At 37.5% G+C, this 12819-nt stretch overlaps 1 protein-coding gene across 2 annotated transcripts in view; it reads left to right on the top strand.

Annotated features, from left to right (window-relative positions):
• The window catches only part of LOC127976773 (formin), a 36493-nt gene that overhangs the window by 3661 nt on the left and 20013 nt on the right, over positions 1 to 12819 (top strand). Inside the window, exons 1-6 of one of the 2 annotated variants that reach the window (XM_052581430.1) lie at positions 4150 to 4962; positions 6337 to 7396; positions 8409 to 8526; positions 9221 to 9282; positions 10707 to 11527; positions 11946 to 12087. In XM_052581430.1, the coding sequence (XP_052437390.1) occupies positions 4694 to 4962; positions 6337 to 7396; positions 8409 to 8526; positions 9221 to 9282; positions 10707 to 11527; positions 11946 to 12087 (2472 nt within the window). In that variant the 5' untranslated portion in view covers positions 4150 to 4693. Of the gene's footprint in view, positions 1 to 956; positions 1130 to 4149; positions 4963 to 6336; positions 7397 to 8408; positions 8527 to 9220; positions 9283 to 10706; positions 11528 to 11945; positions 12088 to 12819 lie in introns of those variants that run through there. The other variant, XM_052581429.1, reaches the window with a different exon arrangement.

Here is a 12819-nt window from a genome sequence, read left to right as displayed (position 1 = left end):
ACAAATGAAGATATTTGTGATGAATCGGGAGAGCTCTCTGTCCCTCCACAGACAGCAGTGTTCTCAGGCCTGGAGAGTAGTTTGTGTTCACTAGGTGGCGCTGTTTCATTTCTAATGAGATTATTATCTGAGTGAGTGACAGATACAGTATGTGTGAAAACAGTGCAGATTCTTCTGTTTCACTGTGGTTTTACTGTAGTATTGGTGGCAGGAGTGCAACTAGAGCCAGACTGGACCAGCATCTTCATTTCATTTTTTTTTTCTTTTTTCTTAAAGTAATTTAGTGCAGAGCCCGAGACAGATGCAATCAATCTGACTTTGCATTTGGAGCAGAGCCAGGGGTTTAGTCAGCATTTGGAGTCTCGGCGGTTCTAGCTGAAATTGCATTATCATTATGAGATGCAATTAATCACTGCAGCCTTCATTTGCATTATCAATAGTGTTTTTAATGCCACCGACTGAGAGTATGTGAGATAAGATACAGCTTGACTTCACACAGTTATAGCAGGAGAGAGAGAGTGATGCTGTGTATGATGCTGATATTGTGTCAAAATATAACACACAAATACAATAAGCCGTTTCTGAACAGGATTCACACAAACAGATCAGTAATGTTTGATTTTATTAAATTAATTTGAATATGCACACACACAAATAGTTGCATAGTGTGTGTATAAATAAATATATAAATATAATATATAAATAAATATTAAATAATCACATTTTCTTTTATGTATTTCAATAAGTACAGGTCAGAATAAGTATGTAGATTAAAATCCATCTTGATTTAGTGTAAAATAAACACATGTATATATGAGAAACTCTTTAATATCAGTAAAGACACATATGTTTTAGGCATCCTGACTTGCACTAGTGATTTCTGTTATCATTAAAGCAGTGGCTTGATTCTAGAGTTCCTCTTCCCAAAGTTAAAGTCTAATCTTTTTTTCCTGAAGAAAAATCTCAGTTGCGTCCGGAGGATATCTGGATGCTGGATGCGGATGAATCCATTACCCAGGAGGCTTTGCGGCGTCCCAGCAGACCGGATCACCTGGACTTCCTGAGAATCACTCCGCCGGAGGACGACATCATCGGAGACTCTCCGTACAATCCCAAACTCGGAGCGACGGTGAGTCAGTCAGCGCTACGGTGAAATTAATGTTATGTAGACTTCTGCGTTTATTCTTGATGTTTATTCAGCAAGCAGCCCATTTAACAAAAATAAAAAGGTAACTGCGATATTTCTGACTTTTTCTGAATTTATCAAAATTCCAATTTTTATATCTCACAATTCTGTCTTTTTCAGATTTTATCTCACATTTCTGATTTTATATCTCACAATTCAGATTTTTCTGAATTTATCACAATTCTGACTTTTTCATATTTTTTATGACACAATTGTAACTTGTTTCTAAATGTATCTAGTTAATAACGAGTTAATCACAACACAATTCAGTTTTTTTTCTGCCTCGTAATAAAAACAAGTTTACATTTTGTTTCTCATAATTATGACTTCTGTTCTGCAGTTGTGTAGAATTCTCAATCTCAGAATGGTAAGTAAGTCTGAGATAAAAAGTTACCAGTTACCAGTACCTCTGGACCTGTGGACTAAAGCTTACACACACACACACACACACACACACACACACCTGAGGGCGCTGTCAGAATCCTTATGTCTCAGCTCAGTGAGACGCTGGAGGCATTATTTCGAGGTCAGGTCTGACAGATTCAGCAGCAGAACATGTTAATAACTTTAATAACTGCACTGAGAAACTGTGTTCCTAAATATGTTGTAATCGTAGACTCAAATATACACTGAGGACGTTCCCATGACGTTATAAAACTGTTCTTTCTGAATGTTCTCTGAAAGTTCTAAACGTCTAGTTCTTTCATTGTTTTAGAAACATTGTTTCTTTGGTTCAGTGAACGTTAAGGCAACGTTCCATTTTGTAACTTTGCGTTTGTTAAGTGTTAGTTTTATAATGTTACATTTGAATGTTCTCAGAACATCTTTGAAATGTTTCAGGAAAACATTCCATGAATGAATTATTAATAATAGGTTTATGCTAATGTTGTGAGAACATTATTGAGACCGGAGAGCTTTCAATAAACATACTACAGTCTTTCAAAATGCTTACACACATGAAACTGTGTGTGTGTGTGTGTGTGTGTGTGTGTGTTTCACATCAGTAAAGTTGAGTGAAATGCCAGCATACCGAACACACCCGAGACGCGCCTGAGTCTGAGCACACTGGAAAACACACACTGATCTCAGATCAGATTAGACGGGCGTGACACACACACACACACACACACACACACCTCAGTGAGCAGCAAATGTCAGCTGAAATGACTGAATGATCAAGCCTTTGTCTCTGAACGATTAGACAGCGTGTAGTTTGGGCGCTCGTGTTATCTGGTCCTACGGGTTAAACCATCCGCTCTTGCATTGTTTGAATTGTTCTGCATTGTTTTTCTCAGTGACATCAACAATAGATGTGAACTTTCCCTGACACATTACTGTTATGAATAGAGTCGACTCAGACACTGGCAAAATAATACTTTCAGCCAACTTTTTTTTTTTTTAAGTAGTTTTGTTGCAGCTTAATTTATTAGTTTTTTTTTTTTTAATTAGACAGTATTTATGATTTGGTTCTAATTTAATATTAATGAATAATATTGATTTTCACAAAAAAAGAAACCATTAATTTTTTATTTTTTTTAATAATATTATATTATATTATTGTCTTTTTAGAACACTATTTCGCCATAGAAAAATATTAACTAAAAAAATTTAGTTTGCTTTAAATAAAGACATGTATGTACTTAATATTAATGTTTTGCACATTATCACTGGTTTCAAGCAAAAATATTATTTAAACAATTATTTCTTCAATTATTTTTTTTAATTTTTTTTTATAAATGTGGAGTGTTATTAGCTTTTACATAAACTGAAAGTATGATTTTCTGTTAGCCGAATGTAGAAATGAACTTAAATTCGACTTTTTTCAGTTTCGATACAGTTTGATTGTTCTGGATGAGGTTCTTGCTTATGTGGTGTTTCTTGTTCTTATGGCGGTGGTAATCTCTCTCTTAAGCGCTGGTTCTCTTGCATAAGTAGAGCTCAGAAGAGGCCCGCACTGCTTATAATGCACACGCAGAACTAACTCAGCTCTGTGTTCTGGTTTCAGGAGATGAACCGTGGGATTCGGCTGAACTGTGGCACATGTTGTTGTTGTTGTTTGATTAAGACACTCTTTTCTTCGGGATGAATTTCCTTTCATCCTGAAACATATGGCAAACAGTCTGTGAACTTGAGCGGGATCTTTGCCAGAACCGCTTGTGTTCTAGAGCGGAACGTGCTCGGAGAACACACCCAACAAGCAGACCTGATGTTCAGGGTTCAGATCTGTCAAGAAGAAAACATTTAAACACGTTTATGAGAAAGAAAACTATGATTTTATCAGTCAGATTTATTTATACATTTTTGCCAAATAATATATTTTATTATTTTCTAACTTCTATTTTTATATTTTTTCCCTCTCCTTATATTAGATAAATTATATTTAAATAATTAAAGTATGTATTGGTTGAATATTATAGAAATAAATATTTATTTGTATTTTTATTATTTTATTTTTTTATTATTAAAATGTGAAAAATTATATTAAATTTAAATTAATTTTAATTTAATTTAATTTAATTTAAATATTATATAAACATGTATATTTATGTTCTGATAATACTTTTGTGTATTTCTTATTTTTATTATTTTAAGGATTACGTAACTGATACATAAATATTATAGAAATATTTTTAGATCTTAAATACGATTTATTTTGATTATATTCTGTGTGCATTCTATGCATACTTTTGTATTCTATGCACATTTTATTGCCTTGTATATATGATTTTACGGTTACATAACTATGATAAAAATGTATAACCAGTCTCTGGATGATAGTACAGTAAGATAGTACAGTAATCGCTGGAGATAGTACAGTAAGTTTGAAGACCTTCTCCTCGGTTGATTCTGTATTCAAGCACTAAAGGTCAGCGCTATAGCAACAGAGAGGTGTGGCCAGTGACCTCAGTAGAGCTGATTATAGCCACCATTGTAACAGTGAAGCTCCGCCCACTCCACCTGACCCTGCAGGAGATTACAGAGAGAGAGAGAGACTGAATCTCTGCATTACATTTCCAGCTCCTGCTTCAGTAACCAGACACTCGCAGGTGAATATCTGCCAGGTTCTCCGCTGAACAGAGACAGAGGGAGTGGTTAGAGAGAGAAGTAACCAGACCTGTGCGACTCCTTCCTCTCCAAAGACAGCGCAGAACTTTCTCCAGGAGAAATACAAGACTCCGCTGGAGCAGGAAGTGCTCTGAAGAAATCACTGGGAATGTTTAAGGGAAATATCTGGAGCTCGTATCCGTTAGTTCTGTAAGTCTCCTTTCCTGAACTTCTGAGACACTTTAGTCTCTCTGTTTGGTTTCTCTCATTGGAGAATCACACACTGAACTACAGTTAAACTTCTGGAACAAAAGAGTTTCTAGAGAAAGCTGAGGATTTTCCTGCACAAAATCTTTTGTTTTCTCCGGTCTGTGAAAGTAGAGCGCATGCAGGTTGAAGTAAAACCACACATACTATGCAGCTATTGGATTTCACCTCATAGCATTCAATGCAAACAGCAAAATGGATTCAACCTACACTAGGATCTCTTCAAGGTTTCTCAAGTCCGATCAGACGACAGCTGTGTTGACGTCATTTCAAACATTGCCTGATGAAGATGTTGGAATAGCAGATCCTTTGAGAACGAAATCTGGAGATGGTTTGAAGGAAAACATGGAGCCGGATCACCATTATTCGTCTTCACAGATGTCCTCCGATCCGTATCTGGTGCAGGTTACTAGAGTGGAGACGTACATCGACGATGAGGAAGACACCACAGGCCTTCAGAGAAGGTCAGAGCAACCGATACACTTAAAAAAAAGACACTTTCCCATGTTTTCCAGCACAAATATCTGAATATTCTTAAATCAAGATGCATTTTCGTGAAGTAAAATTAGATTGACTGATAGTGGATTTTACAGATAATACAGATACCGATACCGATTAATCAACCGATACCAAACTTAAATTAAAATATTTTGTGGAAAAGGGAAAAAAAGAAGTGCTGGACCATACTTTGTAAATGATTAAACAATATTCATGCTAATTATGTATCATTAACAAGTCATTAATGTTGACAAAAGCAGCTTCAAAATGTAAAAATATTGGCAAATGTTGACATTTTTTGAAATGTTGCATCTTTAAATATCTACACAAAGGCCATAGTATTGAAATTACATACATATGGATATTGTATACTCTCACAGTTTAACTGCTTTTATTCTAATACACTTGTGATTATCTAATCAAAATAACAAACTCACAGGTAACACACACACACACACGTCGCATCATGTTCAATTCAAGCTTTGTCTAAAACAGTTTATTTAATCACCAAACGGTTTACTTTAAGAATTATCAAAAAGCAGCACAGATAGGTTTTGAAGCTCTGTGTTTAAAACAAACTGAAAGAGTTTGCTTTCTCTTGTCATGTCTAGTTTTAAACATGCAACTTTACTGGCTAACAAATGCTTTAATGTGACCAGACTGATGTAAACTTATGCAAACAGGTGGTAACTTTGACATTAAACATTTCGGAGGAACTTGCATGTGTTTTGGTCACATTGTTTTAGCCACTTGAGGTGCTGATAATGTGTGTGTCCTGTCATACTGTTGTTATTTTCCACTGATGCAGCTTCTAGACAATAAATTAATCACTTAGTAATGATATGAAAACATGCTCTATAGTATTTTTAGCACTATAGTTTGTGTTCAATGTTTTAAATCTGCTTAATGACAGAAGAGCTTCAGCTGCTCCAGCAACAGACATAACCCAGAAAACTATCGGCATGGATTTTTACCGATAACCGATAATTAGCAACTATCAATTATCGGTGCAGATTAATCGGCAAAAACACTTCTAAGTAAAATGTCACTTTTATTTATGTATAGTACAGATTGCATCCAAACAAAGATTATTTATAAATTATTACTTGTATATTATTTAGGATTATACCCCTCTAACCAATATTTCTTGTTTTAAGCAACAATAACAAAAAAAAAAATCACTTTATTTTAATGATTTTTTTCTGCGATCAATAAAAAATTTTGATTTAAAAAAGTTTCAATATTTGTATTGGAAAACAAGAAAAAAATCATTTAAGCAGCGTGAATTTTAGTCAGTATGAGTGTAAAAACCCAGCTTTAAATCTTCTTGTTGTTGACAGGGAACATAAAGGATCTGTGGAGAAACTCGAGCCGGTTGCGGTCAAAGCCGAGAGTCTCGTGGAGCGATCACTTAAAGACGCTTCGATTCTGAGTCGGGCCGGCTCGTACGGAAAAATCAACCGCTTGCTGGATTTCTCATCCCGCATTTTGGAAGACTCCAAGAAAGAAGTGCCATCCTGGAGCGTTCATAGAGTAGATTCAGCATCAGAAATACTAAACAGAAGTTTCACGGGCGACTCAGACGTCAGCAGCTGGAGACGAGTCCTTCCTCTTCACAAACCTGTGTCTGAAGCAGAAAAAGCAGGTGAGGATGTTTCTTCACTTTCAGAAGAAGGGAGTTCAGAAGCAGATCCAGCGTCTCAGACGGATTCCCAAAAAGGAGAAACTGAGATTCCAGCTTCGGTTTTACCCACTTCAGATCTTCAGCCGGAGACAAAAGGTCTTTCAGAGACGCTCTCTGGATCTGAGCACATGCCAGAAGCTCTTACTCTTCCTCCAAAGGACTCCAAACCGGACAGTAGTTTGGCTAAAAGCAGCGGCGACAGACACCAGCTGCCCGCTCTGTTCAGCGGTTTACGAGTGTTAAAGAAAGGAGCAGTCGGAGACGACAGGGAGACGCTTTCAGAAATCAAACAGCGAGACACGGATCGAGCGCTGCTGAGCCTTAAACAGAATGTCAACAAAGCCAAACTCCAACAAAACACCAGCACTGGAGTTACGAAAAAGAAAAACGAACCCAGAAGTTTGTCTGAAATCACCGGTTTGCTACAGAAAGCGTCGCACGCTGAAGTCAAACAGAACGAGGACAAATCCAACGCTGCAGATCCAAGCGCTGGTAAAACAGATGGAGGAAGTAAACCAGTGACGGATGCATCGTTTGATGCTTTAAAATCCAAATTATTCGGCTCTAAACCTGCTAAGAAGGATCCTGTGGATGCAGCGCTGGATCTGGACGCTGTCAGGAGGAAGAAGAAGAACGATAAAGAGCTGCTGAGGTCTATCTTTGAAAGACAGAATAAAGCCCCGGTCGCTGACATCAAGAGTCCTACAGAGGAGAGAGTATGTATCACTGATGATTTCTGACACCGCGATCCACGCCATCATTCCTGAATAATACAGTCTTCATGATGATGCTAACAATCTTATTCTCTGAAGTGTCAGTCGTTTCTAGTATCCTGTTTGAAGTAGATATTTCAGTTTCTCCTGGTATTTAAGGGTATATTGCTACACGTCAAAAATAACTGGCCATAAATATTTTTTGAAAGCTAAGAAAATGGTTCATTTTGTCACCATAAAAAAATATTTTATTGATTGATTCTGTTTTATCTGATTTTAAGGGTACAAACAAATGGTAATAAAAATAGATTTAGACATATAAAAAATGTTAATAATTAACAAACATTAATAACAATAGATTTAGAACTAGATTTAGTACATCTACTAAATCTATTCATATTGTTTTATAAATAAGTTTTTTTCCTGTTTTTATCTGATTTTAAGTGCCCAAATAAATGTTTTTGCTAAAAGTTAGGGTTAGGGGAAAAAATTACTGGCAATAAATATTTAATGGAATTAATTAATGAATTGATTAATTATTTAATTCATTTTGTTTGTAATTTTTCGTTTATTATTATTTATAAAGCAGATCGTTCCAGTTCTTGATTCTGATTGGCTGAGCCAAGTTCAAAGCTGTTGTAAATTACGCTACAATGTAACAAACACCTTCGTTTACTTCCATGTGTTGCTCGGCAACCACTTTGTAACAACCACAACTGTGTCTGAGGAGCTACATTGTTTGGTGGAAGAATACTGTTTTTATTAATATTATTAATATCATTACACCTTTCATTTACTACGTATATGGAATAACCGTTTTATAAAAGCAGTAAGCCCCCTGAAGCCGTGGTTTACAGTGAATATATAACAGCTAATATAAATCCACTGTTAACCACAGCTATATTGTCTGCTCTGTGTGTGTGCACTTCGGATGGGTTAAAAGCAGAGCACGAATTCTGAGTGTGGGTCACCATACTATGCTGAATGTCACGTCACTTTCACTTTTCACTTTCAGTCTGAGGTCACGTCTCCGTCGGACGGTGAGGACCGAACCCCTGGCCGTCTGCAGGCCGTCTGGCCTCCACCCAAAGAGGACAGAGAGGAGAAGGTCGGTCTGCGTTACACTGAAGCCGGTGAGCGGGTTTGTCTTCTCTCTTCTCTTTCCTAATCTAATCTGTGCCGTCTGGGCTTCAGAAGCTGAGATGATGGTGTGGATGTTTGTATTCGTCCTGCGTGATCACACGGCTCTGCTCTGTGTCATGTGATGCTAATCAAAGGCAGTTTAAGCATCATCACGGTTTGAAGGACTGAAGGAATGAATGCAGAAGATAGATTCTTGAGAGCCGGTTCATTTCTTCTGACTCGTAATATAAACCAGACGCTCTGGTTGATCCAGATCTGAGCTCAAGATCCTGATGGGTGTGAGTCTACATGTGTGTGTGTGTGTGTGTGTGTGTGCAGTGTTTTATAATGCAAAAAGTCTAGCCCTATTGCTTTTATGCCAAAAATCATTAGGATATTAAGTAAAGATCATGTTCATGAAGATATTTAGTAAATCTCCTACTGTAAATATATCAAAACTTAATGTTTGATTAGTAATATGCATTGCTAAGAACTTCATCTGAACAACTTTAAATATGATTTTCTCAATATTTAGATGTTTTCGCTCCCTCAGATTCCAGATTTTCAAATAGTTGTATCTCAGACAAATATTGTCCTCCGAACAAACCACACATCACTGGAGAGATCATTTATTCAGCTTCAGATCATGTATACATCTCAGTTTTGACTGGTCTCTCTCTCTCTGTGAATGTGTGTGTGTTTCAGAGCACCAGGCCGCTCTCCTGCAGCTGAAGAGAGAGAGTAAGGAGGAGCTGGAGAAGCTGCATGTAAGTGTCCTGCAGAACTGACAGAAAACACTGGAGGTCACTGCACATCTCCGTCTGAGGGGGAAGAAACAGCAAACTTTTATTGATTCAGTATGAGCTGATCCAGGGTTATGGATACCTAAAACCATAAAAATAAAATGCACTACCGGTCAAAAGTTTGGGATCAGAAGGATTTTTATTGTTTTTACAGGAGCTTCTGCTCATGAAGGCTGCATTTATTTGATAAACAATATAGAAAAAAAATAATATATATATATATATATATATATATATATATATATATATATATATATATATATATATAAAATATAAAAATATAATCTTTTTTTAGTGAGAGTTTTAGTAATTTTGTTTATTTGTTATTTCATTTATTTTTAATGTGCCTTTATAGTTTTAATGAATAACTTTTAGTTTTTATATTTTCCTTAAATGTGACATGCTCATAGCAGCAGGTGGATGTGTTTCTGATCTCTGACTGTAAACAGTGATGTTGAAGGGAGCTGTGATACTCTGATAGACTCCAGATGCTCCTGAAATAAGATGATGCTTTAGTGCTGAACTCATCTGTAAATCTGTGACTCAGGAAACTCTTCATTAGTCCTGACTGTGGAAAGAGTCTGAATGTGATAGAATCAGACGCACTGCACTGGCTGACAAAAAGTGATATTCGTCCTCTGGATTTTTGGAGAACAAACAAAAAAAGATAATTTTTTTTTCTCATGACATGTTTTTGTCTCGTTTTCCAGTAAAAATATCAAATATTTTAAAATAAAGGTACATTTACTGGAGAGGGACGCAAAATAACATTGAATATTAAGTCTAAATTAAGTGAGTTTATGATTGAAACAAGAACAAATATCTGTGTAGAACTTTTCAGAAGTATTTTTTGTTTTTCATTTTATTTTTAAAATGTTGGTAATTTTGATAAAAATATAACTTGTTTTTCTCCAGTATGTCTTAATAATTAAAATTTGAATTATTATAATTTATTTTATATTTTCTGTTTTCATTTTTTAAGTTGTATTTTTATTCTTGTTTTTTGATCATTTTTTTTTAGCTTTTTTAACATTATATATATATATATATATATATATATATATACTTTTTAATATTTCGAATACTTTTTTCGCTTTATAATTGTCATTTTACTTTTAGTTCATATTTTAGTCATTTTGCTGTTTGCTTTTTTATTTTTATTAGATTTTTTTTTCAGATATCTATATGGTTTTTATTCCTTTTTATTATTTATTACTTTTATTTTATTTTTCTTTATTTATTCATTATTCATACTATTATTTAAGCTAAGCTAAACAAGTTAAACTAAATGAAAATGATAAATGTGTCCTTGGTAACTAGCTCTTAACAAAAGTGATGTATTTTAGTTGCATACTAACGGTAATTGGTTGTTGTGTGTGTGAGTCCAGGCGGATTACGAGCTGCAGATCTTCCAGGTTCGAGGTGAGCATGCGGAGGTGGTGTCTCGTCTGGAGTCGCTCATCGGCGGGATGCAGCGGACGCAGGTGTATAACAGCGTCCAGGAGCGCGGCGAGCTGCGGGACGTCTGTGTCTCCACCGAAGACGAACAGCCACCCAAAAGCTTCCGCAACGTGTGCGTCCAGACCGACCGCGAGACCTTCATCAAATCCCCAGCGGGTGACGGAGACAGACCAGAGCCGAGCTCCAGCTCCAGCCCGCCCAAAAAACTGGACCTGGACTCCATCAGCATGAGTTTGGGTGTGGGTCCAGGACCAGCTCCACTCCCTGGTAGCTCCGCCCCTCCTCCTGCTCCGCCCTTACCTGGACTTGCAAATGCCCCGCCCCCTCCTCCACCTCTCCCTGGAGCCCCACCCCCACCTGGTCTACCAGGAGCTCCGCCCCCTCCTCCACCTCTCCCTGGAGCCCCACCCCCACCCGGTCTACCAGGAGCTCCGCCCCCTCCCCCACCTCTCCCTGGAGCACCGCCCCCTCCTCCACCCCCACCCGGTCTACCAGGAGCTCCGCCCCCTCCTCCACCCCCACCCGGTCTACCAGGAGCTCCGCCCCCTCCTCCACCCCCACCCGGTCTACCAGGAGCTCCGCCCCCTCCTCCACCCATGCCGGGCTTTGGCGCTCCTCCTCCACCTCCTGCTCCCGGAGGGTTTGGATTCGGACAGGTGACTGAGAAAGCTCCACGTAAACCGGCCGTGGAACCGGCCTGCCCCATGAAACCGCTTTACTGGAGCCGCATCCAGATTCAGGACAACAAGTAAGTCTCATCATTTTAACTTAAAATTATAATTTTGTCATCATTTACTTCCCTTGTGTCATTCAAACCAGTCCAACTCTGTCGACCAGATTGTCTTTTTTTCCAGTAAAAACATCTAATTATTTTTAAATTAAGATGCAAGCAATGATATAGGATATGAAGATTTATTTTCTTAAAAATATGAACAAATCTCCATCAGAAAAATCGACTTAGTTCATATGGAAAACAAGTGTATTTTTCTGTTACAGCACCAGCTGTTTAGCCACGCCCACCGATTCTACAGCACTGTCCATTTATTGAAAAATTTACTGAGTAATTTAAGCAATTTTGACTTAAAACACACCAGCGTCCATCTGTGAGGAATGAATGTACACTCTTACACTGATTGTGTGTGTGTGTGTGTGTGTGTGTTTTACAGTAATAACACACTCTGGAGTTCATTGGAAGAGCCTGATATCATAGACACCAAAGAATTTGAGGATCTGTTCTCCAAAGCCACCGTCCAGCCCAAGAAGAAGCCGCTGTCAGACACGTATGAGAAGAAGAACAAAGCCAAGAAGGTAGGAGAAATCATCAGCTCTGATTCTCTGAGCAGATTTACCTGGAATCATCTCAATCTGAAGTGTGTATGTTTCTGTGACTGGCTCAGAGCTTTAGTCAGGAATAGATTAGCTTTACAGTTTTATCAACTGCTTACACACAAAAGCTTTACTTGACACACAGTTTCTGAAAGCTGGCACTCAAGGCAACATTTGCAAGAGATGTGATGCATTTTCTATTTTGTGTGTGCAGTTGTTGGATTTGTGAGCAAAAAAAGTCAAGTTTTTTCCACTAGAGGGGGTTTCAGTCACATTCTGAATTTTCGTTTGCCATCTGAGTGTGTTGAATCCTCCATTAACCATGTGTGTGTGTGTGTGTGTGTGTGTGTGTGTGTGGTCACTCCTGCTACATCAGTATGTGAATCAGTCATCGCTTCTGTCCGGTCTTTATTGGTCAGTTTGAACACACTGAGAGAGTTTTAATTGGTCTTCTCACTCTTTACATCTTCTAAGTTCCTGCAAAATCAGCTCTTTTGCTGTGCTTTTTATTTATTTGTTTATTTATTAAGTGGAGAAAGGCGTTTGAATATCCCCAGTTATAAGAGTGAAATTCATAGCTCATTGCTCATTTATAGCTATGTTTCCATTCAAGGTTTTTAATATTGCGTAAAACGTTTGCAAATAAAGCAATGTTTCCATCGCATGTGTTTAAAAGAACAAAATCAACCCTTCATGGGAACATAAATAAAATAA

The sequence above is a fragment of the Carassius gibelio genome, chromosome B17 (assembly GCF_023724105.1).
Source record: "Carassius gibelio isolate Cgi1373 ecotype wild population from Czech Republic chromosome B17, carGib1.2-hapl.c, whole genome shotgun sequence".
Lineage (NCBI taxonomy): Eukaryota > Metazoa > Chordata > Actinopteri > Cypriniformes > Cyprinidae > Carassius > Carassius gibelio.
Note: the sequence above shows the minus strand (reverse complement) of the source record. Positions and strands in the feature narration are given on the sequence as shown.